The sequence below is a fragment of the Apus apus genome, chromosome 3, assembly GCF_020740795.1.
Source record: "Apus apus isolate bApuApu2 chromosome 3, bApuApu2.pri.cur, whole genome shotgun sequence".
In the NCBI taxonomy this organism is placed as follows: domain Eukaryota; kingdom Metazoa; phylum Chordata; class Aves; order Apodiformes; family Apodidae; genus Apus; species Apus apus.
The window spans coordinates 107,827,463-107,854,439 of NC_067284.1; the positions used below are offsets into that span (position 1 = coordinate 107,827,463).

The 26,977-nt window shown below is 41.1% G+C and overlaps 1 protein-coding gene across 2 annotated transcripts in view; it reads right to left on the reverse strand.

Annotated features, from left to right (window-relative positions):
- Positions 1-26,977, reverse strand: part of TFAP2D (transcription factor AP-2 delta) — a 49,922-nt gene that overhangs the window by 12,176 nt on the left and 10,769 nt on the right. For both annotated transcript variants that reach the window (XM_051614305.1, XM_051614304.1), the window contains 4 exons: positions 20,361-20,526; positions 17,339-17,457; positions 9,983-10,124; positions 1,548-1,661 (listed from right to left, as the gene is read on the reverse strand). In XM_051614305.1, the coding sequence (XP_051470265.1) occupies positions 1,548-1,661; positions 9,983-10,124; positions 17,339-17,457; positions 20,361-20,526 (541 nt within the window). The remainder of the gene's footprint in view (positions 1-1,547; positions 1,662-9,982; positions 10,125-17,338; positions 17,458-20,360; positions 20,527-26,977) is intronic.

Sequence of the window (26,977 nt, forward strand, 5' to 3'; positions counted from 1 at the left end):
TGAAGAACTAGACTAGACTGTTCAGTCGATAGAGTTTAGAGAAAGATTTAAGTCACACTAATGTTGATGTCTATGTTAGGCCTGCTTAATTTTAATGCAGATTTCACAGACTATACAGGCAAGGTCTCTAGAGACTACAGCAGAAGATACACACCTGACCGAAATGGAGGCACCTACATGTAGATGAATAGAATTAGAATATAAGAGATGGAAAAGGAATGTGGTCTCAGCTCAGCTTCTGGGTCTGGCAATACTCATCATTCCCCAAGCACAGACAACAGAGAAAGTTATCTGATTTATGCCCAGGGAGTCATCTGTGTAGGATCAAGACCTGTGCTCTACTAGGTGCCCATCTTCAGTCCAAAACTTATTGCCTGCAGCAGGCATGAAACACTGTCCTGCATGATGCAGGAACTGGCTATAGAAGCTTTGTACTCCAACCTACTGAAGTGAAGCAGGGAAAGAGGGATGGGAGCTGTACCAGTTAACAGCTTTTGTAGCTGAAGCCTTCAGCATTTTATCTTGATTGTTGTTTCTTCTTTAAGAGAGGGAATCCTCGGGGATCAGCTACCTTGTATCACATTTACTTTGTGTACATGTAATGAGGAATTATCTATTATTCCATTAGCCTAGATAACACATTAAAATCCTTTTATGAGTATCCTGTATAAATAAGTATGTCTTCCTTGATGTACAAGTGTAGTTAGTTTGGAATGTGTGTGTATGAGGGAAAGTATACATGGACATAGGTGGTATGTGTATGTGTAGGCATATGAGAACAGAAGGGGGGGTGTCTAGATGTGTTTGTATATGTATAGGATGTACACACTTATGTGTAAGCATGTATACATTTGTGGACCAGGCATTGTCCTTGCATCTCCCCACCCCACAACAAATAGATGGAAGAGATGGAATGGTGGATATTTTGTGTTAAAAGTCTGAAGAGCTAAACTTTAGGTACCACACCACCATCTGGCTGGTAGGTGTTTCATACTCTATCAAAATCTTAACTAGAAGATGTTGGGGCACAAAAGTTGTCTGCCCAGACAGTGAATGCAGTGGCTTAGCTGGTTGTGCCAAAGAATATGCAATGATGCTCTAAGGTTTTACAGGCCTAACAAATCTGCTTCGGTTGCAACCAGCTCTTTGAAAAAGTCCTTTACATGTTGATTTTTTCAGGCACCAGCTAATGGTTAGGAAGAAAATTCTGTAGCCTCAGCTAGTCTTGTATTCCCCTCTTTAGTCTGAGCAAAGACAGAAGAATCTCTATAATGTTTCCTTACACTTGATAAATATCTTAGATGACCACACTATTTCAAAGTGGCCCTTTGGAAGTTCTCTGGACTGTATCTAGGACATAGCTTAAAACAGAAATGGGAAACTGGGCTAATAAATCTTTCTGATCTCAAACTATCTATATACTTTTATTCATAACTTGAATAGATTTGTCCTAAAGGTTGAACTTAGCATGCATGTATCATTACAACATATGTAGTCTTTATCAAAATAATGGATTTTAGTTAATTGTTCCTCTTTTAAAATCCTACCTGAAATGTGTTAAATGTCTCTGGATGTCGAGGTCTAGTATTGGAGTCGGTCTGGAGGATCCGAGGGGTGATCTGTCTTGACTTAGAAGGTCTTGGAATTCTTTACATATTTGTCTAAAAGGAAAGTGGAAATTCTTAAATAAGACACGTAAATCTTTTCATAAATCCTTTCCCATAGCACTGTCACCTTATCCTGAGTGATTTCATTCATAACATAAATGTTTGGCAGAGTCATTGTTAAAGAATCATAGAATCATAGAATCATAGAATCCTAGGGGTTGGAAGGGACCTCGAAAGATCATCTAGTCCAACCCCCCCGCCAGAGCAGGGTCACCTAGAGTACATCACACAGGAAGGCGTCCAGGCGGGTTTTGAATGTCTCCAGCGAAGGAGACTCCACAACCTCTCTGGGCAGCCTGTTCCAGTGCTCTGTCACTCTTACAGTAAAAAAATTTTTCCTGATATTCATCTTAAACCTCCTATGCTCCAACTTGTATCCATTACTCCTTGTCCTATCACTGGTCTTCACTGAAAAAAGCTTAACTCCATCGCCTTGACACTCACCCTTTACATATTTGTAAACATTGATGAGGTCCCCCCTCAGTCTCCTTTTCTCCAAACTAAAGAGACCCAGCTCCCTCAGCCTTTCCTCATAAGGGAGATGTTCCACTCCCTTAATCATCCTTGTGGCTCTGCGCTGGACTCTTTCAAGCACTTCCCTGTCCTTCTTGAACTGAGGGGCCCAGAACTGGACACAATATTCCAGATGTGGCCTCACCAATGCAGAATAGAGGGGGAGGAGAACCTCTCTTGACCTACTAACCACACCCTTTCTAATACACCCCAGGATGCCATTGGCCTTCTTAGCCACAAGGGCACACTGCTGACTCATGGTCATCCTCCTGTCTACCATGACCCCCAGGTCCCTTTCACCTACACTGCTCTCCAGCAGGTCAGCCCCCAACCTGTACTGGTGCATGGCGTTTTTCTTCCCCAAATGCAAAACTCTACACTTGCCCTTGTTAAACTTCATCAGGTTTTTCCCCGCCCAAGTCTCCAGCCTGTCTAAGTCTCTCTGAATGGCAGCACAGCCTTCTGGTGTGTCAGCCACTCCTCCCAGCTTGGTGTCATCAGCAAACTTGCTGAGGGTACATTCTGTGCCCTCATCCAGGTCGTTGATGAAGATATTGAACAACACCGGTCCAAGTACCGACCCCTGAGGGACTCCACTAGTCACAGGCCTCCAACTAGATTCTGCCCCATTGACTACAACTCTCTGACTTCTTCCTTTCAAAATGTAAAGGCAAGAATTCTTTTCAAGAATGTAAAGGCAAATGAATCCTCTTTCCTCCCTGCCCCAAATTCTCAGAGCCAGACACACAGATAATATTTTGAAGAAGAATAGTTCCCCTCTGAAACCGTGTTAGCACTGGCACCTTGATTTCTTTCCTGAATTGGACCCAGTTTGGCAGTATTAAGTCTGGATTAGCTCACCTGCTTTAGAAGGAAAGCTTATGGGGAAAGAAAATTGCAAACTAGCATTAGAACATGCCTGAAGTCTTTGTGTAAATATACCACTTCTGCTTGTGTACTCTGGTTTATCTACAAGGAGAGATCCTGGCTATTTTGTCCTTACCTTCTTGACCCCCAACTCCTAAGACTAATGCAGCAATAGGATTTGTGAATGAAAATGCTACCTTTGCTCTCCTACTTCCCATTTCTGTCCATACTCTGCTTCCTTGTAGGGTCTGGGGCAGAAGCACTGATGAATCCTCAACTGACACCTCTTTTGCAGGTCTGCCCAGAGTGAGAATTCATTGCAGCAGCAGCTATTTAAATGTTTCAAAGAAATATTAATTAAATTGTTTTACCATGTATCAGGCAGCATAAAGTAGATGTCTATAGCAGTCCAGAGGACTTGCATCCTAACAGTGCTCCTTTTTCTCTGGTGACTGTAGGAGGAGCTCAGTGACTCACTCAGCTGTCAGAGCCTACACTACAGACAGGCAAGGCAAATCCCATCATCTCCATCTCAATGACGGTTTCCTGGACAACACACTTTCAGAAGGTAGGACCTGGCACCCCAGTTCAGCACCTCACAATGGGAACTCAGGCTCTGTCTTGCCTTGTCTACCATTAGCATAGTAGCCCAACTCCTTTGGAGGTAATGGATGATTTTGCTGTTTTCTCTCTCCCTCTGCTTTTCAGGATGCCTCAGCACCTGGGGGTTAAAAGCATCCCCTAGGATAACCTATATAGGATCTAAGAGTAAGAGAGACCTGAAAAGAAGGTCTTCTCATTCTCGCCATATTGTTTTGGGCTAGTTTGCAAATTAGTCTAGGGATGTTCTACCAAGGTGTTTTGTTTTGTTTTGTTTTCTAAAGAAACCACATTGCCTCCGTGTAATACATACCATACATGGACTGTGGGTGTAGAGACACCACTTACTTTCAATGAGTTTATGATACAATGAATTTAAAAAAAACAACACAACAAAACAACAGAAAAAAACCCCAATGGAATGTCTAGGTCTCTCTCTTAGGACTTCTACAAACCAACATAACGTTCTCCATTGACTGTACTGGAAATTAGATTATGTGTGGTCAGGAGGACATGATGCCCACCAGACAATCAGGACACTCAGCTGGGTGTGCCTGACACTAGCCTGGCACTCAGTTTTGCTGACCTAATACTGGTGACAGTGATGTCATGTAACCCAGTAAACAGTGCTGCCAAATAAAGCAAGCAGTGCCAGGGGTCATTCTGATACCCTCATGTAAATCTGATAAGGTCTGTGTGGTTATAACCTTCTAGCTTCCTAAATAGGGTGACTTTCTGAGAATGGGCCCTAGCATGGGCTATCTCACAGAACAAGACCAGAAGATATTTGAAAGAGTTCAAGGAGCCATTCTAACATTTTAATAATATGGACAGTTGCAATCTTATGACTCAATGTGTGCATGACTTACTTGGCTAGCACAGATGTAATCATTGTGCCTGGGGCCAATTTCTAACACTAAAGAGCAGCTCTGAGATCTATGATTTCTCTTAGAAGACTCTTTGCATGTCAGGTCCTAGATAAAGTTCAAGCTCTTCGTTATCGCCTTGTAATTGTTGTCCTTTGGGATAGAGGCATAATGGAAAATAAGTGGGTAAAGTCAGCATCTTGGTCTTTAAAGGTCCTCCATTGCCCAGTCACAAGCAAGGAAACTACACTAACTTGTTTTTTATCCTTAGTTATATCACAGTTGTTCTGCAAGTTATGGACATAGACTTTGGATACCACAGCTCTCTTCTGGCTAGCAGGAAGGGGGATGCAGAAAATTATTTCCCACTGTGCTGCTGGACCTCATCCAAGCCTGATATCTGTAAACACTTGTCATCTGTATGGACCTAGACACTGACTGCTTGAAAAGACTGCACTGTCTTAGCCTTTCAGGCAAAGTGAGGCATTCAGCAGAAATGTATGTAAATGCAGCATACAGTTTTAATGAATCAGGTCCTTAGAGGAAAAACAGTTCCTTTCAACAACTGAAAACAGTCAGTCATTTTGGCTTCTAAACAATCTACTATCCCCAGTCGGCCCTGTCAGCATTGCTCTTCTCTCCTTCCTCCAACCTCTACTTTCTACCTGTTGAAAAAGTTCATCTTAAAAGTTCTTGTATTTTGACAAAGGAAAGTGTCAGAACCAAGTGTGCAATTAAGTTCCCTTGTACCTTCACATGTCAAAAGTCTTTACTGAGTGTTGGCAGATTGAAAGAAAAGAAAAAACTTTTTTATTATACATGAAAACCCATAAAAGGCAGTAACCTACTTTTTTCAAGGGAATTTCTAGGCAAAGAGGCTCCACTACTGATAAAACATCACCTGGGGTAGTGACAGGGAGAGGGGCTGACAATTATTTGCTGAGCTGGACTGTGACTTTGAAAAAGCAAAAAAAGATTGTTACACTGCCTTAGGGGCCATAGATTAATAAAAAAAGAGTCCTGGTCACTCCTACAACAGAGGCACCTAATGATTTGTGACAGATGGACAGATGTTTCAGAATATGTTCAGGAGAAGATAAGAAAATTCAGCATTGGATCAGAGCAAGAGCTCATCTAGCCCATGATCCTACCATTAACTCTGGCCAAAGCAAATGCCTTGCAGTGAGTGTAAGAGTGGGGCAAATGCATGCCCTTGAGTCTGATGTATTCCAAGTGTGGCAGAAATGCCAAGCATCCAAAGATCAGGTATCAGAGAAGTGCTCAGCATGTCCTGTGTGTCTGGTCTCAGAGCTACTTTTCAGAAAACTAGGAACTTGAACACATAGTTCATAAGCCAGATGTTGATTGTTCTGTGCTGGCTGTAAACAACCACACAATAAAGTTGTTATTCCCACTGTTCTGTTTTGGTTCATGTAGATGTGGGTATCTGCCCCTCTGTCTCATGTGGAAGGTCTTGTACTGTGACACTCTGTGATCTTTCCCACAGGCCAGCATGCCTCTCCATCAAGTGGAACTACTGATGTGGCCTTCAGCAGTTATGCACCTGTCCTAGCTGCAGCCTGATAAGGTTCTGTCCCCTGTTGTAAAACCACTCAGGATTTCCCACACTTCCTCCAGGTGAACTAAACCACTCTGAAAGACCCTCCAAAATCAGATCTCAGCTTTTGTTGTTGTTGTTTTGGCTTTGTTGGGGTTTTTTTTGTTCATTTTTTCTTATTGTTATTTTTGTCAGGGTTTTTTTTTGTGGTTGTTTAGCTCGTTTTTGCTTTGTTTTCCTCCCCACTTCTATGTGGATTATATAGTCATGTCCTGAAAACTTTCTAAAAATTCTAGAATTAACCGGCCAGTATCAGCACCCTTTGGCCAGAACTATGACAGTTTAGTCTATTTTTTATTTTTTTTTAAGCATCTTGCTCTGGAGTGCCCAGACAATCACCCACTCAGTAAAAAGAGGTGAGTGCAGAGAAAGAGAACAGGAGGAGATTGACTGCTGTCATTTACTCCTTTATTATGCTTTCAGCTCTTAACAAAAACTTATTTCCCTCCCATCTTGCCCTTGCTGTCTCTTGTGTTTAGTGCCATATACTGGCTACACAGCTCAATCATCTCTTCTTCCCATGATATTTATTTGGGAAGAGTGATTCTTCATTGTGTAGACCATCAAACTGTTACAACAAATCTATTACATTAAATACTTCTGTCCTAAGCAGATCTTGAGTTTGAAAATGTGAGGGAGCATTCCCAAGAGGTAATTTTGGAAGGTCAGGTAGTTTAACACAATTAATATGGTTTGTTCCATGTCAGAAAGTTCCTGATTTCATTAATTTTAATACTATCAACAGAGCCTCTGATCAGGTAGGGCTGAGTAGGGCATGAAGATAGCATTGCTTTGAGCCTAGTGACCTCTGTGTGTTAGAAAGGGCTATTGGCACCTAAAGTAGCAGTCTTTGGCCTTCACTAGCCCGTGGGCCACAGTTCTGTGCATGGCATCTGAACTGCTTCCCATTCAGGGTGGGTGGATTGCTTGATTATAAGGTGTAGATGTCCTTGATAACACTGGTAGCTTCCACTGAACACCAGAGACTTCTGCATTGTAGACATTATGGCCTCTATTTAATTACCCACACATAGATTTGTAGTACCCAAGACATCCATAATGACTGGCAGATACAACACAGTAACAAAAAGAGACCTGTGTGCTTCTGGAGCAGCAGCAGGCGACCAAGCTGGATAACCCAGTTCATCTCAAATGGCAGTAGGTGCCTATGTTTGGGCAACTGAAGCAAGCCACTGAAGCTGGTTCTCTGAATCCAGAACAGAATTTCACCTATATACTAAGAATTGAGGAAATAGTTTTGTGCTTTACTCTCACTTTTCCTCAAGACCTTAAGTGTGGAAGATCTCACCAGTTCCACCAAAGGCACAATTCTACAGGCTTCAGGCTCTTTCCCAGAGAAGACAGTGACAACACACAGGCAATGGTACTCCATTTCTTTCCATAGGCAAAGCTTGTATTGAGTGATTTTACCACCCTGGGATTTCAGTGTCATTTTTGGGGGCAGCACAGCAATCCATCACTTTGTCAGGTGTCCTAACTCCCAAGGACCTGCGACAGGGCAGTTGTGAAATTGCCAACCCGGGGACTGTGTATGTCTAGTGAATAACTGAAACTCCTGACAAATGGCTGGAGTACCTACTACCAGATGCATGGAAGTATAGCTGGAAAAACGATGCCACGGACCTCTGACTCCTGTGGTAACAGGTCAGGGCTGATCTGTAACGCACTGTTCTCCTTCCAGGCAGGAGAGGGCAGTAGTAGCACACACATTGACTCATCTATCCCTGTTAAAATCGCTCTGAGTGAAGCAGGAGATGGCTTACCCTTGTGTTATTGACAGTCATCTCTGATCAATTTGCTGGAGGTTTTAACTGATGGAAGGGGGCAAAAAGACATTTTGCTCCTGACAAGTGCAAGATAACAGACTACGAGCCCAAAGTTCATGAGGGTTACTTCAGTAGTAAGGGAGGGTGAGAAGTAGTTGTGAAGCGGTGAGGAAGAGCAGTGAGACTCAGTCAAACAGCCTTTGGCCATAACAGTTACCCACTGATTGCCACAACTCACGGCAATGAAAGCTCTCCTTAGAGCCAGAAAAGAAGGGGGAAGGTTTGTATCATTATGGTTTAATAACATGTTATAGATGGGGTAAATCCTCCATCTGGAGCAATTTACACCCTTAAGTCTTGCTTAGGTTGTACTTCCCAGCTGTACAATCTGCCCCCAGAGGGGCAGATTGTTGATGGGCTATACATGGGGAGACACAACTTGTGGAGAAGAGCTGCTTCTTGCCAGCTGGTTTATTTTCATGTCTCTGAAACCCCTTGGGCCCTTAAAACAAATGTGGATGTAGGTAAGAATAAGACCGTATTCCACTTACATTATTACTTCTAATCTACAAGGGACTTAGAAGCCTGATATATGAGGTGTCTTATCACCTTCATTACCAGCAAATGTCCCCTGAGCCACATTGTGCTCTGCTTAGTACCCCAGGGAAGGATCACAAGCTGTATTCATGTTCACAAGCCTGAGATGTTTCAATGCATGTTGTTGCTGGGTCACCTTCAGGACAAAATGCCTGGCTGTAAGAGAGACACCAAGGCCAGAAATCCTATTTCCCACAAATAGATAAAGCAGAAGGACATTGGGATACAAAGTACCTCTTCTGCAGGGTAATTCCATTGCATTGGATATATCCCAGCCTGGAGGATTCCCAAAAATTTTCAGCACTGGTGGAAAGAGGCAGAGGATGGCTTGAGAGCTCAGGATTCTGTCCTCTGCTCTCCTGCAGCCTCACTGTGCAATACTACAGTGCGCACAGGAAAAGTATGGTTTTTTTCAAGACATACCACACACCTAGTGCAGGTCTATGCTCTTCCATTAAAACTATTTATTCCTGCTTCCCATGGCTCATGAAGGCTAATTCCTCCCTCATCAAGGCTAATTAACCTAGATAAAATGTTATCCTGACATGATGTTACTGCTTCAGGGAGGTCAGCGGCTTGTTCAGAGCAAAGTCAGATGTCTCTGTGTTTTTTTAATGGCTTTAGCAAAGCTCCCCTGCTTGGGTACATAGTTCCAGTGTCTTTAATTTCAGAAGAACTGCAATTTCCATCCAGAGAGGATCTGTCTCTATGCAAACCAGCTCTCTCTCAGTAGACAAATGATAATTATCCTGCAGCAACTAGGGCTTCACAGGATCACAGAATGGTAGGGGTTGGAAGGGACCTCTGGAGATCATCTAGTCCAACCTACATGCTAAAGCAGGTTCACCCAAAGCAGGCTGCACAGGATCATAGGTTTTTAATATCTTCAGAGGGGGAGACTCCACAGCCTCTCCAGGAAGCCTGTTCCAGTGTTCTGTCACCTCAAAGTAAAGAAGCTTTTCCTCATGTTTACATGGAATTTCCTGTGTTCCAGTTTGTGCTTGTTGTCCCTTGCCCTGTCACTGGGCACCACTGCCAAGAGTCTGGCCCCATCCTCTTGATAACCATCCTTTAGATACCTATAGGCATTGATATGATCCCTCTCGGTATAAGCTTAGACCTCCTGTTCACACTCCAACAGGAGACAAAGTCAGTGTCTGTCCTATAGGTCTTACCATGTAATAATGTCCCCTCCTCTCATCTAAACTGAAGCATCTGAGAAGATGCACATGCCTTCTTAAGTGCAGGCAATGGGAGCACAGCCACTAAAACCTTATGGCAGTAAATAATGTTCCTCTTACAGCATCTCCAAAGAAGGTTGCTCTCACTTGCTGTCAGCAAGCGCTGTTGTGATAACAAGCACAGCAATCCCAGCTCCATACTCCCACTCCTCCCTCCCCCAGCTCCCACATCCAAACTGGAGAAGTGACAGACAAATTTCTTCTTTAACTTCCCCTCCCTTCTTACTTTGTCGCTAGGATCATCTTTTTCCTCGCTGTCTGCTCTTTCTGTTCCATGTGCTGTCTTGCAATGTGCTCTCCTACCGCCTTGGCAGGGAATTCTGTTTCACAGGTGTAGCCAAAATCCCTGGCCAAATGTAATGCTTCCCCTGTGGGCAAACAAAATGGGTCAGTTAGTTTTCAGGGTTATTATTATGCTTCCAGGATTTCTTCCACTCTTAAAAAATAATTAATACAATAACAAGTCACCTTTGTAGATATTAATTCCCAATCTCAGTTACAGATTTCAGCCCATTTTGCTCGTGCTTAGTTGTCAGGCAGTGCTTGCTAGAAGATAAGGAGATTATTCCTCTCAGTTGAAAATACTAGTCAAGACACTTGGTTTTAACTTCCCCCTACTCTGTTACCAGCGAGTACTGGGCAGCTGCTCAAGTTTTGTAAGCCCAGTTCAGCATTGATGTTTGAAAATGGGAATAAATCACTCTAAAGAGCTGAGATTCAGCCTTTGGTGATTCACTTCTCTGACTCTAAAGACAAAATATCCTCTATCCCAGGAGAGAGCTGTGGGAATAATGTACATTCCAGCATATTTTCTTAGGGGTTAAATCAGCAGGCATGATACAAGTGCCCCACAATGAAGATGAGCAAACCCCAAAGTAGACCACAAGAAACAATCTTGTTTCCAAAAAGACTGCAGTCAAAATTGACCAGATTAAATAAAAGGAGATGACAATGAAGATCACAGTTGCTCTTTTATAGGTGGGCAACTCAAGGCAAAGGGAATACGTGTCTTGACTAAGCTTTGTGAGATGTCTGTGACAGAGGCAGGCACAGAGCACCTCTCTAACTCACTACAGAGACTGGACGCCATAACCCAAGTCCATGCTGGGTGCCAAATACCCCTGAAAGAACCTCTACCTCTCCACTAGCTTAGAGAAACCAGCTCTGGAGTCTTCAGTACAAGAAAGACATGGACATGTCAGAGAGAGTCCAGAGGAGGGCTACAAAAAAGATCAGAGGGCACCTTTCCCATGAAGAATGTCTGAAAGAGTTAGGGTTGTTCAGCCTAGAGAAGAGAAAGCTCTGGGGAAACCTTATTGAAGCCTTTCAATTCTTAAAGGGATCCTATAAGAAATATCGGAAAAGTCTTTTTAGCAGGGCCTGTAGTGATAGGACATAGGGTGATGGTTTTAAACTAAAAGAGGGGAGATTTAGACTAGATATAAGGAAGAAAGTTTTTCAGTGACGGTGGTGATACACTGGCCCAGGTTGCCCGGAAAGGTGGTAGAAGCTCCACCACTGGAAACATTCAGGATCAGGTTGGAGGGGGCTCTGAGCAATCTGATCCAGCTGAAGATGTCCCTGCCCATTGCAAGGGGGTTGGAGTAGAAGGCCTTTAAAAGTCCCTTTCAACCTGAACCACTCTATGATTCTATGAAATTATTTTAGGGTTTACTGAACACTCTGGCCTGTGTTCTGTGACTCTGACAACCTTGGTGTGGGATTTATCTGATCAAGCACAGCTGCTTGGAGTGTGAACATCTGTGCCTAAGCTAGTCTTTCCCTGGTGGGAAATAGGCATTTCCAGATGATGCTTGTTCTCATCTCATCGCAGAAGGTAGAAATAGGTCAGCTACCAGAAGTGTATGTTGAAGCACATCTGTGTGAGAGACTGAGAGATGTGCTCCAGAATAGTTTTGGAGTTAGTGTTGTGAGGTTTTTATTGTATTTTTCTTCTTTTTTAGAGCTTTGTGTTTGATTACTATCATGGGAGGTGATATTAGACCCTGGCTCTTTGGGCCCGGGTGAACAATTAGGAGGGATGTAGGATTTGTAATACTTTGAAAACATTGCAATGGAATTTGTCTGATTAAATGTCAATATTGACATCTGACCATATACTTTCAGGTCACTGGAGACAAGCTAGCACTTGAAGCATGTATCATCCCATACTAAAGCAGAAGGCAAAAGTGGATCAGAGGGATTATAGGTAGGTCTGGGTCAGAAGGGAACTCAGGAGATCACCTGCTGTTGAAAGCATGGCCTGAGGTAAAGCTATTGATGAACTTTTCAAGCCTAGTCTTGAATATTGCCAAACACAGAGATTCCACGGCCATTCTGAGCAACCTAATAAAATGCTTATTTATTGATTTAATTTTATTGTTAAACATCCAGAACTGCAGATTTCTTCCTATTGGCTACAGTAAGACGTGAGAGGACAAATATAACAGTGATAGAGATGGTGAGATGAATCCCATCCCCAGCACCACTGGGTCTGCTCTGCACAGATCTGGCCATGCCAAGAAAGACAGAAACTTCCACAGGAGCAGTGGTCCTGTGCCAGGGGCAGCAGGAGGCAGAAGGGACCACATGCACTGACCTCTGTTCCAATCCCTACTCTCCACCTTTTCAGAGTTTATGATCTCCTTTTGTATCACTGGAGTTTCGACCAGAAAAATACTTTTCATTTGCACAAGCAAATATGTAATTGTGTCTTTATCTGACCTAATTGGATTCAGCTCATGTAGTACATGCACTAGTGCAAGAGGATTTGTTTGCTGACATCTTTGCAGCTGTAACCAATTTTCCATGCAAAAACTGAAGATTATACTCAAAATCATCAATTTATTTTGATTTTTAAAAACAATGTCCAGTATGCCTAAAAAGAGCAAGAATTTAACAAGCAACCACTGTTTCTGTGTTGAAAGGAGAAATGTTTTCCACTTAGTTTACAGCTTCTGGAAAGGTAAAATAGTTGTTAATGAAATTAAAATGGGTTTCAGTGGTAGGTTAACAATAAGTCAGAATGAACAGGCAAATAGCTGACTGCCAGTATTTAATTAAAATATCAATCCCAGACCTCTTCATGGATGAGAAAGGGTACAAGTTTGAGCCACAGCTACTAAATTTCTCAAGGGTCACTTCAAAATTTCTATTTCAGAATAAAAATATGAACTATCATTACAACTTGTCTTTCCAAAGATAGTGTATATTATTTACTAGGGCTGAAAAAAGTACACTGAGTTGTTTTTATGATCTGAGAAAATTATACAAAAATATAAAACTTGCCTGTTTTAAATAGAGCTGGGATTGTGACCGAATATTAATGGTATACGAGGAGATAAAATACTGAGCAAAATACAACAAAATTACTTGTCTGCTTGTGGATGGGTCTAGGTAAAATGAATATGCAAATGCACCTACTGTGAAAAAAAAATAATCTACAAATTTTTAAAATATATTTTAAAAATTTATTTTAACTGAAAATGGAAAGCTTACTTATATGAGAAATGCACATTACAAGTATGCATATGTATTTATATAAGCACACACTTTCATATGAGATAAGAAATTAACATTCTAAATTACAACATCAAATTCTAAAAAAAAAAACCAAAAAACAAATGAAAACTGGACATGGAACCTGATTTCTTATATCTCGTTGAACAAAGATCTCATTTTGAACTGGGACCGAATGATGAAGCATATAGAAGTGTGCTCTGTTATACTTCTATCCATATTATTTATTGTTAATCCCAGTGACCAGAAGTCCCTTGCATTACTGCACGGTAGCAATGAAGCCTGCTTGGTGAGGGAAAGCAGTTTGTACAAAATGTAGTAAAAGCTGTTCTTTCTTTTCCTACATCATAACTTGAGCGAACATTTATTCAAGGGGGAATGTGGAAATACGGATGAATTGACCTTTTTTCTTTCATTTTAGATTTGTCTACTTCTGCCTAGTTATTAATGAAGTCAGGGAGGCACCATACTAAAGGTAGAAACCTCTAATTTCCCTGGCTTTTATAGCCAGTTGCTTAGTTTCCATCTAAAATCAAATCTCCCTACATGCAATTTCCCTAAATCTTTCCTCCTGCAGGGGCAAGGAATAGGTCCTGAGGATCATTGAGTCTTTCTCCTTCCATCCAGCAAAGGGCTTTGCAGCTAAAGGCAGCGTTGCCTTCCCTATACAATTTGTCAGTTGACCAGAGAGCTTTGCATGATGGCAGAGGACAGTTACTGGAGCTGAATTGGCAGAGGCAGCTCTGGAAAGCCTTAGTGGAGAAACCAGCTCATGTACCTTGACAGGCTTCTGTGGGCAGGTGCAAGGAGCAGCGTGGGTGTCTCCTGGGTCTAGCAAGAGTGAGAGATGTTCCTATGCAGAGTGAAAGCAGAAGCTGTGTCCCAGGAGAGGGACACTCAGCAGCTGAACCTCCTACTCTCTCCTCAGCTTTACCTCCTCTGAAAGTTCTACCCAACCCAGGGGGAGGAGGGACAAGCGGGAGGTGGAAGGAAAGGTTTTTCTATTTGTTGGGTGAGAAGGGAAGAGGAACTAGTGAAAGGATATTTAAACAAAGGCTGGTGGGAGAGAAGTGTGTCGCTTAATAGCAGGGTGAAAAAAAATAACCACTGGCCTATTTTTTTCTCAATAATTTTGGCCCCTAAATGATGAATGCAATAAATGTTATGTCTAGTAAATTCAGTGTCTTAGGTTTGACAGGAAAACAAAATCTCGATTTTTTAGAAGTGCTTTTTCAGATTTTTGTAAATAATCGGATGGCTTGAAATCTATTCTTGCTTTGCTTTTACCTGCATCTGCAAGAACGTTTATGTCTCTGTCTTCTAAGTGACCTGTCCAAACAGATGGTGACATCTCTCCTCTTTTCTTGCTCCTACTGGGGAGGCTTTTGACTCTTTGAGCCAGCAGTAAAACTTAGCCTTGCCAATGCTGGTATTTCATGGAGGAGCCTTTATGGTGTTAGCTAAGATTGTAGGGGTTATCCTTTTAGAGCTGGTGAGAAAAATGACCTTTCCCTTCATCTAATCTAGGCACTAGAGGGCATCCCTCACCTGCAGCTTGCACAAAGAGATGTCCCAGCCTGCGGTGGTGAGTCTTGCAATACTGAGCTCACTCCCCCAGCCTGTCCTTCCACTCATTGTGTCGATTTATGTGGATGACAACATAAAGACCAGAACTGATCTGTCAAACAGTTTCTACTCCAGGCCCCAGAAGTCCCTACAAAAGACACTAAAAAGATGCAACCCAAACAAAACAGCAGTAAACACCCAGCAGCCATGATGAACCTCAAAAGAAGTGAGTTTGCAGAAAACAAAGAGCCACAAAGCAATTTTCCTAAAGTCTAAATCTTCACACGACCACCACAGCCTAGAAATCCACTGTAGTTCCTCTGCTGAACTTACCAGTACTTCTCAGAACACGCTAGAGTCTTTCAGGACAACTCTGGTCAATATACCTAATCACCATATGACTAATTTTGCCTTTTCTTACCTGAAACAGATGTTCAAGAGGTTGAGCACATTTTTACCTTACAGATATATTAAAGGCCCTGATACTTTCAAGACTGTGAGGATCTTTATTAATAATAAACTTAGAACCATCTCAACTAATCAAGAGTCACAGAGTCCTGGGTTGCTATGAGAAGTCCACACAGTGCACCTGATATTTAGGGATTTAATAAGACTAACAGATCATTATGTCAGCTTGTGTATTGACATCACATAGAAAAAGCCAGTGCTGTTTTCTTCATGTTTTCCTCTGCTCTAAAACCCAGGATAAGCCTGTATCTTTCCATGTCTGCCTGCTCCAGCAGTAGGAACTCTAAGTTTCCTTGCAGAAGCCATACAAGTTAGTACCACTTGGGAGTAATCTTTCCACGTATAAAGGGAAGACATCTTATACCACAAAGATTCCAATGAGCACTGCCAAGTTTGACTGAGGATTGGTTACAGAGACAGAAAATGACCTTAGTTTGTTTTCTCTTGTAATGTTAACACAGTTAGTGTGCTTTCCCAAAATTTCAAGTAGATAAAATTCATTATTAGGATGTCTAGGCAAACTGAGCCCTGTCAAAGTGAGCTCAGACTCTTCTGTGTGCATCTTCAAGACTCACATTAAGGCAGACCAAAAGCAAAAACAAAATAGGCTTGATAATAGGTTTGCTATTGGTTTTGAGTAAAGGACAGAGAAGCAAGCCCAGCTCCATCCCTGGGAAAAAGGGATCTGATTCTGACTTGCAATAACGGTACTTTGCCATTAATCCCAGGTCAGCAGTTGAAAGAGGGCTTCCTCACTCTTGATGTCTTCTAATGAATTAGTAGCTGGCCACATAGCTCTGTTTGTTCTTCCCTGTTAAGACCCAAGATGCATAAAGGACAGAGGCAGCCCTTACTCCTCTAAATTGTGGGAGAAAACTCCCTTTTCTAAGACTGTAATTCCATTATGGCTTTCTCTTTATTACAAGCAGGTGTGATACGGACTAACCTGTTTTTCAGAGCAGTCCCATTGCAGTTCTGTGTGCTCAGCAGCCCTCAAGAACCTCAGTCCCTCCTCTTAGATGGTAAAAACATTCATTGTTGTGGATTCAGCTCTGGTTCTCCATCCTTTGAGATATTTAAAACCTGACTAGACAAGATCCTGAATAGCCTCTTCTAATTGATCCTGCTTTCATCAGGAGGGTTGGACTAGAAGACCACCAGAGGTCCCTTTCACCCTCAGCCTTTCTGTAATTGTGTCATTCTGTGGTAATATGTGCTGAGACCTCAGCCTACTTGCCAAGATCTGTGTGAACTTTTTAGGTTATGAAGTGAGAAGGTGTTGACCTTTAGGATGAGCTGAGTGCTCTCAACATCAAGGACGAGGGATCTGAAATTCCCAGAGCTGCTACTTGCAGCCAGATAACAGAGTACTTAGTGGATTCACCCAGAATAGAAGAGATTCAGGTAGAGTTTCTTCCCTTTGCCTGAGGGGTTTGAACCTGCATCTCCCAGCTGAAGGTTTGAAGAGCCTGACAGTATTTGGTGAATGATATTTAAACAATAAATAAAGGCCAAGAAAGTATCTCCTGGGCCTGTCTAGAGTTTATCTGAAAACAGATTTCATTCATTTATGTGTGTGGGGAAAAGTCTTGTCTAAATATTATGCTTTCTTATGGGAAAAAAAACCCTAAATTGCATTTGTGGATCAGCTCCAGGAAATTCACAAGTAAAAAAACAAAAACCAAATAAACCCACAACAAACTATAAACAAACCTATTGATAGAGTTGGTGTGAGATGTTAATCTCTCTCACAAGAACACTTAGGTCATCGATTTGTGAGTCAGATCCTAGCACAGAAAGGACAGATCAATGCTGAGGAAAAGGCAGGATCAGGCCACTTGCTGGAAGCCAAGACATTTCAGAGTGATCTTCAATTTTGCCACTTGTTCTGTCTGTGGCTTTAAGCAACTCAGTTATCTTCTTTGTACAAAATATAGTTTGTGATATTTAACACTGTGACTGAAAGGTGTTGCATACAAGGAAATATTTTGATGATGTTCCTATTATATTGCAATATTATAAATCCTACCTTCTACCAAGGAAGTCAAGAGTGTGACATTTGCTGCTTTTCTTCTTCCTGCAGGCAAATTCAGTCCCAGTCTGTCTAATTTTTCTCGCAAGCAACGTCCTCCATTCTTGGATTTTGCTCTGTCATTGAGAGAATAGTAGGAGAAAATTGTCTTTATTCTGCACTTCTTTTCCCATTTTAATATAAGCCAAGAAATTGTACATGTCTTATTGACAAATGTGTGGGGTAACGTCTGCACTACTGACACCAATGGAAAATCTTTCAGAGCTGTATTCTTAGTGTTCTGCTCACCCTGTACAAGTCTTTAACATTGGTTCTTTGACAGTTCAATATGTAAATAATAGACTCATAGAATCACTGAATGGTTTGGGTTGGAAGGGACCTTAGAGATCATCTAGTTCCAACCCCCCTGCATGGGCAGGGACACCTCCCACTAGCCCAGGTTGCTCCAAGCCCCATCCAACCTGGCCTTCAAAGCTTCCAAGGATGGGGCCTCCACAGCTTCTCTGGGCAACCTGGGCCAGTGTCTCACCACCCTTATAGTGAAGAATTTCCTCCTAATATCTAACCTAAATGCCTGTCACAGGGGTGTGAGATCTTCAGGACAGCCTTCCATCTAGTGGAACTTGTGGTTCTGATTTGGACACCAAGCTTGGGATTACAGTGATTGAATGTAAATATTGACAGTGCAGTCACTTATATCTGACTCATCCACTCCAGGCTCTCAAGTAAATTGAGAGGTAAACATGCACATCTGGAATGACACTAAACTAATGCCTATAATGTAGGGGCTTTTCCCATCTCTCTCACCTGTCTAGAAAAGGAAGCCAGATGGCCACTGAAATGTAGATGTCTATGTGGAACCCAGGTCCAGCTCTCCCTCTGTAATTTATGTAGAGACCTGGGTACTTAGACATGTATTCTACAAAGCCCAGTCCTTACAAAGAGAAAGGGTAAGGCAACAGGAACTGTTGAAGGTAAAATCCCAGCCATCGTTTGTTTTCTATGCCCCTATCTCAAATCCCAAACCACTTTGTTCTCACAGAATGGTTTCTGGTGCACACCACGCCTACTTTGCTCCAGTACCTCAGCCTTTGAGACATATCCACTTATGCAGCACACATAGGTTCAATTTCTTGCTCAGCCTCAGGGAATTTTAACCTATGCTTTTTAGACAAATGCAGCAGATATCTGGCAGTGAATAACTAATGTTAAAATGCTTAAGCCTTGAACAGAGCAGTGACTGGACCCCAGATTTCTCCCATATCAAATTAATGACCTCGTCGTTAGTTAATAGAGTCATCACTACTGTTATACATTTGCTTTTGTCCAGTATTTTATTAGCCCCAAATGAGATTGAGGGGCCTTCAGTTTAGAATAACCAATCATTGAGTATGAAGCATGCCTAACTAAATGTTTTGAGGTGCAGGTTCAAATTAATTCTGGCAGAAGAAAGAACCAAATATGGAATACCACCATTGGACAGTAATTTGTATGCAGCAGGAGATACTTTGACCATATTGTAAGTCAGGAAAAGTCTTCTGATAGCACTTTATTCTGAAGAAAAGCTAGTTGGGAAAATAACTAAACATTGGCTGCTGACATGATGCAAAACCAACCCTGTCAGATCTCAGGCAAGCCATGAATGAGATTTGGTTTTGCTACATCTCTGTTGGTCAGATACACAATGCTTGAGTCTACTTTCTAGTTGTTGCATTCTCTGCTTCGTAAAACAGAATTAGTGCCTCCAAACTGTTGTCTGGGAGAGGTCCTTGGCTTTTGCTAACTCCTGAACCATGCCCAGATTTGATTTGGAAGAGTGATATTTGGTCTGGATCAAAAACTTAAGGGGCTCATTCCAGCATATTAACCAAAGAGAGAAATGAGTCCCCGTGTTTGGGCTGATGCTCTTGCACTCTTAATAGCTTGCACTGGTATTGAGGAAGTCTGTAGAATGAGAATTTAAAGTGGATGTTTCTGTGACTGTTAGCTGAAGACCTCTCCAAGGAGAAGCAGTAACAGAGGAAAACTTTTGTGGATATAGATTCTGGATTTCAGTGCCTATAGAGGTAGGTAAATGGGGCTTGTGTCTCTGAACAAAGTTGTGACCTATAGTCCTTACTCTACAAGCTTGCTCAAGGCAGGTCTTGAACCACCACATATCTTAGAATATCACAGGTTGGCTAAAATTACTTTCAGTATAGGCACCAGGATCAGTGTGGCCTTCAATGACAGCAGTGAAATAACTAGTTACTTTCCAGCTAGTTTTGATCAAAGGGCATTAAGTAGCTTCTGCCATCTAAGTTGATGACTGAAGGAAGTTGCTATTCATGTATGCCTGGCTGACTTACAGTTGCCTACTTGCAATGTTAGACTCAGTCTGCCACTTCCCTCCTCTCTGCTACTGCTCAGGTATCTGCTCTGGTCAGGGTTGAAACAGAAGCAAAGTTGTACTTAGTTATTTGCTTCTCCTTCAGTATCACACAATGAGAAAAATAAACTCAGCATATTCTGCTAAGTTTGTATTTTTTCTGTAATCAAAAGGCATGCAAGGGTGAAGGAAAGAAAAAGGCATCTCTACATCTCCATGTTTTAAGATTTTTGATGAGGGCTGTAACTACTTTTGGTAAAAAAGGTATTTTAAAATATTTTCTCAACAAAATGTCAGATTGGTAGCCCTGGCACAATTTTCCACACACTGGGGGTCTTCTTTTTTTCATTCAAAACAAGACAAACCAACACCTCTCCATCTCTGGTAGGCAACTGAACTGAAGGGGTAAAAAAATAAAATCAGTTTACTGAAAAATGTAAATTTTCTGTGAAAAATGTTAACACAGTCTTATATTTTTCTCATTTATTGACATTTTCCCTAAAAACAGTGTTCACTCCCAATCCAAAACCTTCTGTTTTCCCAGACTGTGAGCATCTACCCAAGTGACGAAGAACATAACCTCTTTGCAGAAAATAAAATTACAGAAATTACAGCACTGCCCATGACTTATCATTCTCACCTTCAACTTACCTTCTCAAAATACCTCCTAAGAGGGAAGCATTGAGGCATTCTGGTGGTGAAAGGCGCCTCTTCACCTCTGCAATGGTCACTTTGTACTTTGAAGTGGAGCTGAGCAGAGATAAGCGACCAGGAACAGAGCAGAACAGGTCGGTGGGGTTAACAACACAGGTGCCACCTACAAAAAAAAAAAAAAAAGAAGAAATGTTAGAGTGGAGGAAAACTTCATCTTCCATATTTTGACAAATTTGATAATGAAGAATAATTCTCTTGTTTACTTGTGGTTGGGCTTGTTGTTGTTGCATTTGTTTAGGGATTTTTTTTAATAGGGGTGTGTTGTTTGCAATTTTTTTAATATTGTATCACGTTGTTTTGAGAAAGATGTATGGATTGAACTTTCAGTCTTGGGACAGTGAGCTATTAAATCTCGTAAGCTTTACAGTCAAACTAGATCATTATGGCTACCTCCTTTGATTTTATGCTCAGTAAAATTACCTACTGTCACTGACTCTCATATCTAGTATGACTAACAACTTAAGATTGAATCAGATTCAGGTACCACTCATGATTTTTAAAACTAGTAAAAAATAGAGAACATTGATTCCAATGACAGATGTTCCCTTATAACTCCCATAGCTGCGTTTAGGGTAACAAAGATACAACAACACTATAGGTTTGCAGATACTTGCAGCCAGAATGGCTTTCCACACCTTTGAACTCTCATATACTCCTCTGAAGTTAGGTCAAATTCTCAGCTGACATTAATGATTGGAATCTATTGAGCTACATCAGTTTATCTGAGGTTACTTCTGGAATGATTTATTTCTTAAAAGTGGTGATTAGTTAACTTGGGTCTAAAAGTGCTGAATGGTCACCAAATCTTTCAGTGAAGACTATAATCAATAACTCCTCAGGCAAAACCAAGCTTTTAACTTTAATAAATATGTGAGAGAGCAAGACAGAAAACTCTGCAACTGATCCAAGAGGATAGAACACACTCCTGATGGAAAAAAATAATAAATAAATAACCTTAAGGATTAGCACATATTTTATCAATAAATGTAGAATACTTTTCTTTGACCTGTCTTCTCAAACCTGACTAAGATAAAAAATTTGGTGGAAGAAGTAAATCCTACCACTGCGTGTACAATTCCTCCCTGGGGGAAAGATGAGGAAAAAAAAGAATGAGCTGCATATAATAGTGATATAAAATATCATATAACTGAATGCACTACTAGAAGGAGTTCAGGTGGTTCCTGTGAGGACAGTGATTGATCTGTGCCTATCATTCAAGTTTAAAATAAAGATATTGTATTTTTAAACTACCTTGGTAATTTCTTCTTTCCTGTGAACACCCTCATCTTTTTACACTGCAAGATCTCATTTTAGTTTGCTTGAAAATTTTAGCTTGTAATCTAAATTCTGAAATGAGAATGGGCTAGGATAGAAAAAGAATGGAATGGAATGGAATGGAATGGAATGGAATGGAATGGAATGGAATGGAATGGAATGGAGAAAAAGAGCTCAGTTTAGGCAAAATCCTGACACCTTTATTTTCTTCTGCATGTGATCCTTCTGAAAATAGTGGCTGTGTATGTTCCAGTTTCAGCAGAGACAGAGGAATATAACTGAAGGATGAAACTTCATTAAAGGCAGACTATTGCTTGCTTACATAAAGCAAACAGAATTTCTTTCCAAATATTTCAGCTCTTGAAGGTATATTTAAACATTTGTACTGACAGCCAAACCAGAAAAGAACATCTCTTAGTATAAATTCCAGATGGGTGAGATCCTGACTGAGTACAGCAGGGTATTTTAGGACTTTTCTAATTATGCTACAGGATGGGTATTAGTGTCCACTTCTCAGACAGAACATACAGACAAATTGGGCATCATTAAACATATACACACATCAAGGGCACTTATGCACATTTTCGTGCAGCCTACAGCTACAATTTGTGAGCTCATATGCTCAGATACAGAAATCTGGTGCCACACGCCTGAAATATTTTTGGGTTTTGTTGTTTTCATGTTTGGGTTTGGTTTGTGTGTTGTTTTGTTGTTGTTGTTGTTTTGGGTTTTTTTTCATATCTGAGGCAGAGCTATAAATATTTTCCAGAAACCTATAAATATTTTCCATCAATGTTTTCAAACTTCTAGTTTGTCAGGTACATTTGTGAAGAGTGTTAACACTGAGTAGATTTGTTTGTTTGGCATCTCCTGCCACATGATACAGACATGCATGTGTACATATATACGTGTTGAGAAAACAGTAGCAACGTGTACATATTTATTTACTTCAATAAGTCTGTAAATTTTAAACTCAGTGAGACTGTATGGAAATCAGTGTCACATTCAAGTTTATTTTCTTGCCAGGTTAAGCCAGTATGTGCACCATTTGTGCCAGATAAATAAATATTCCTTTAATCCAAAAACCTGTTACCCTGCAGCTGCTTCTACCCCAACAAAAAATTGCTGGAACATTTCTCATTATTATTTAGTAGAATGTTGTTTAGAACCTAAAATATTTAAAAAATATCATGCCTATGCAACATGATCTTAAACAAAGCAATTTCAGGTAGGCTAGGTGTAAGTAAAAGAAAACAACAAATCCAAGTCATCTGCTTTCCAGAAACACAGAGAACAAATTGCAAACTACAAGAAGGTAAAATCTCTTGCATAGAATTATTTCCCTAGATTAATTATTCATTGACACAGCAACAGAGCATGCTGTGGTGCTTTCTAGATGAAGCTATGTCTCTGTCACAAACTGTGTGCAGATTTGAAGGCACAGGTCTCCCACCACAAACACCACCTTGGAGAGAAGGTGGATGAAGTCCTGGACTTTACACGAAGTGGTAAAACATAGAAAGGGATGACAGTAAAAAAAGGAAGACTGCTGGAAATGGAAAGGAAAGGATAAGTGCAACCACATAGGAAGGTGAAAGGTTAGGTTTCTTGCCAAACACACACACTTTAGGTTTTTCCTTCCTCCATATTCTGATCATGCATTAGAGTGGAGAAATGATTTTGTGAAGTGCAGCTCGATGAGGAAAGGACAAAGCTTGTTTCAAGTTATGCTGAAAAGCAGTGGCAACACCCAGCTCATTTTTTCCTGTCAACCCAATGCTGCTGTAGCTGCTGTTGGCAAAGTCAGCCCTTGTTCAACTATTGAATTGATCTTGTCGTGACAGGGTATTTGAGAGTTGGAAAGCTAACAGGCCCCAGCTGAAGAAGCAGAAGAGAATGCACTAAAAAAGATAACAGAAATAATTCCTTCAACTTGGAGATCCCTGTTCCTCTAAGCAGCTTTTACTTGCTTTAGAAAAATGTACAGACTAGAGTTTGAAGCCAGGATACATAAGATGTCATCAGCTCATCAGATGAGCCACCCACATATCCATTGCCAAGTAATGTGCCCACCAGCTTACATAAAAGGGGAAACACTGTGGTCATTGCTCCCCAACAGTTTACCCATACCATTGGTCCTATTGCAATGCTAGGAAAAGGAAAATGAGAAGAGGCAGAAGGTGAAATAACTGACAGGATCATCCAGCAGATTGCCTAAGCAAGTTTGTGATCTGAATACTATGTGAAATGGGCCTGGTTTAGGACAACTGTTTATTCACACAGGGAAGTGATGACATGGTTTGGTCTGACATCATCTGTTGCCATAAGATACTGTGTTAGAGATGACTGTAAATGGTGGTAATTGTGCTGTTACAACCACAGCAGTCCAAAGGCACAAACAGTAAAAGATTTAGATGAAGAGGGTATATCTCTTACATAGCAACTGATAGATTTTTTTTGGGGGGGAGGTGGGGAAGGAAAGAAAGAAAGAAGGAAAGATTTCAGGCACACAAGCCCTTCTGCAGGGCTTCTCTTTTATCCAACTGTATTCAATTACTTCTTCATGACAGAGTTATACCCTCTGATCTGTCATCCTCATACTGATTTCAACAACTGTGATTGTTTGAAAGGAAAAAGCTGGTAGAGGAAGATATATATTTTGTACAGGAGACCACATTTGGGTGAAGGACCCAGGACTTGATGCTGCCAGACACTGAATTACCTCAGCTACTGAATCTCTTCAGGAGATTGCATATAATCTGATGTAGTTAAAGATATCCCTGCTCATTGCAGAGGGGCTCAACTAGGTGACCTTTAAAGACCTCTACCAACACAAACTATTCTACTATTCTGTTCTATTTTGTGATTATTGTCAAGTGGTCTGAGGTAGAAGAATAACAAAAGACTACATCCGGTTTTGCTTGTTCACTTTTGGGGCTCAGTCCTTTCCTTTCTAGCTGACATACTCCTTTGTGTGAACTGTGCTTTTGCTTTCTTTCCCAAGCTTTGGATGAACAGAAGCTAAGCTATGTGATACTGCAAAAGGTAGTCACAGCAAACATTGGGAGAGTATTTTCCCTTCCTCATTCCTATCTCCCCAACAAATAGCACAAGTCTGTGCAAAATGCCAACACACATGCTGATGATGGGCTGTGTAGATGACAGCAGCAAGAACAACAGAACCCTACTCTAACTCAGCAGTCTTGTCAAGACAATGAAAATCCTAATAACACATGATGTAAAAAGAGCCTGGACTGTTTTGATTGTACGTTTCCCTTTGTATAGATCAAGATGACAAGAGGGTGGCTGGAGTGAGATGATTTATTCTGATTTAATTCTGTGCTTGGGCATCTGCTGAAATCTAAGTCTCCCTTGATGCCTTCAGAGTTAAATATTTGTGTGTGTTTTCAATGACAAAATCCATATTCTCACATATTTTATCCTACCATAAGTAATATTATTCCTTTATTAAGAACGAGAGAGAGAAATATCCATTTATGTCATTGAATTATGTTTACACTTAAAATATTATTATTTTTTAAAAATCCATCTCTATTATTTTGTACAGATACCCACATCATTGCACTCGGCAGGGTCATTTCTTGTTAATTATAACACCTGCAATGGGCATTTTATATTCATTCAAAAGAGGTAGTGCCTTTCTCCAAGATATTCACCCATAAATATCTTGCAGTTATGGAAGGAAACCTTATAATAGGCTGGTGACAAGGGTGCAGAGGTATTGTGACAGCAGTGCAGGAGTTCTGTTTATTTTGTTACTCAGGCTATATATGTGTCTGTGTGCCTGTGTACATTATTGAGTATAAGCATGCATGAGTGCCTACAGATTAATCTTGTATAAAATATTAATAACATGCTATGCTTTTTATTAGTCTATTATTTATATCTACAGGTGCTGTTAGTAGGAGTCTCCAACTTATAGTATATTTTCTGCTCTGTTCTGAAATTCTGGCAACTTTACAGTATGTTACAAAACGAAGACATGAAAATGTACCTCTCCTCAGCTTTCCCCCTCCCCCCACAAATCAAGTAGAAAATCTAAGCAAGCAGGTAACTGTACAGAGTTTATCAGTATTATTTCATTCACACGTTCATTTCCCAAAGGTCTATAAGCAATTTCAAATGTTCTCCAAATTATCCTCACATCACCTAGTCATTAACCTTAGAAACTAAATATTCATAATTCTAAAGCTCATCTCCATTTGTCAGGAAAAACAGTAAGCACTGTGTTTTTTTCCCCAGTTATTCTTGTGGTTTCACTTAAGTTAACAAACTTTGTGTCATGTAACTCCTAATGTAAGGCAGCTCTTTCCATGGACATAAATAATTCTGAGATACTTTCTCTCACTACAACATTCATGCTAAGGAAAGACAGACAAGTCTGCACACACAAGACATGGTTTTATCTTAAATACGAAGCAGAAGATTCAGTAGAACTGGGAGCATGGTCAACAGTTTTTAGCACCAGCCTCTCGGTTACACACAGTTTTAAAGATTGTTAAGAGTGTTAAAAGTTTCAACAATGTTAAGAAAATAGCTTAGGGGAAGCAAGATACTATGGTGGAAAACAGAATAATATAAATAAGGGGGATTGTTACAGGAGCTCAACTTTAAAGACTGTATGAACATGCAAGGAGATGTTAAATCTCGGGCACCCAGGACCAGCCCTCCACCAGAGAGCTGTAACAGCACTGGTACAGGAGCACTGTTACAGCTCCTGGGGAGGAGGACAGGACTCAAACCAGAGCCAAAAGAAAACTCATCTGCTTCATTCCTTTTTCCTATGCACAAGCCTAAGAACTTATTAACACTTTTCCATGCCTCTCCAGGCCTTCTCTGCAGTCTCCGCAGTAGTAGCTTGGGAAAATCCAGCTGTGCATTGCTGGACCACGTGTGTGAGGCTGAGGGACCTTAGGAGGAAGGCTTGGGCAGGCTGTGGGTGCTGTGGGTTGTGTGTGTGAGGGTGTGCTAAGGGTTAGAGGCTCTGCTTGTGGTGTCCCATGAATGGGCTCTGCATGGATAGAGCAAGTGATGTTAGAGGGGAAGGGCTGTGCTCCCTGAAGAAGGCACAGGTTGTGTGTCTGTGTGTTGTGTGCGTGTGTTGTGCCCGTGTTGTGTGTGTGTGTTGTGCTTTCACACTCTTTGTCCCCTCGGGTCTGTGCCTGAGTTTGCAGGATGCCAGAGACTGGACTATGTGGTGTGCATTCCTTATGTGTGTGTGGCTCTGAAACCTCCACTGAGGCCAGGCCAAGCCAGGA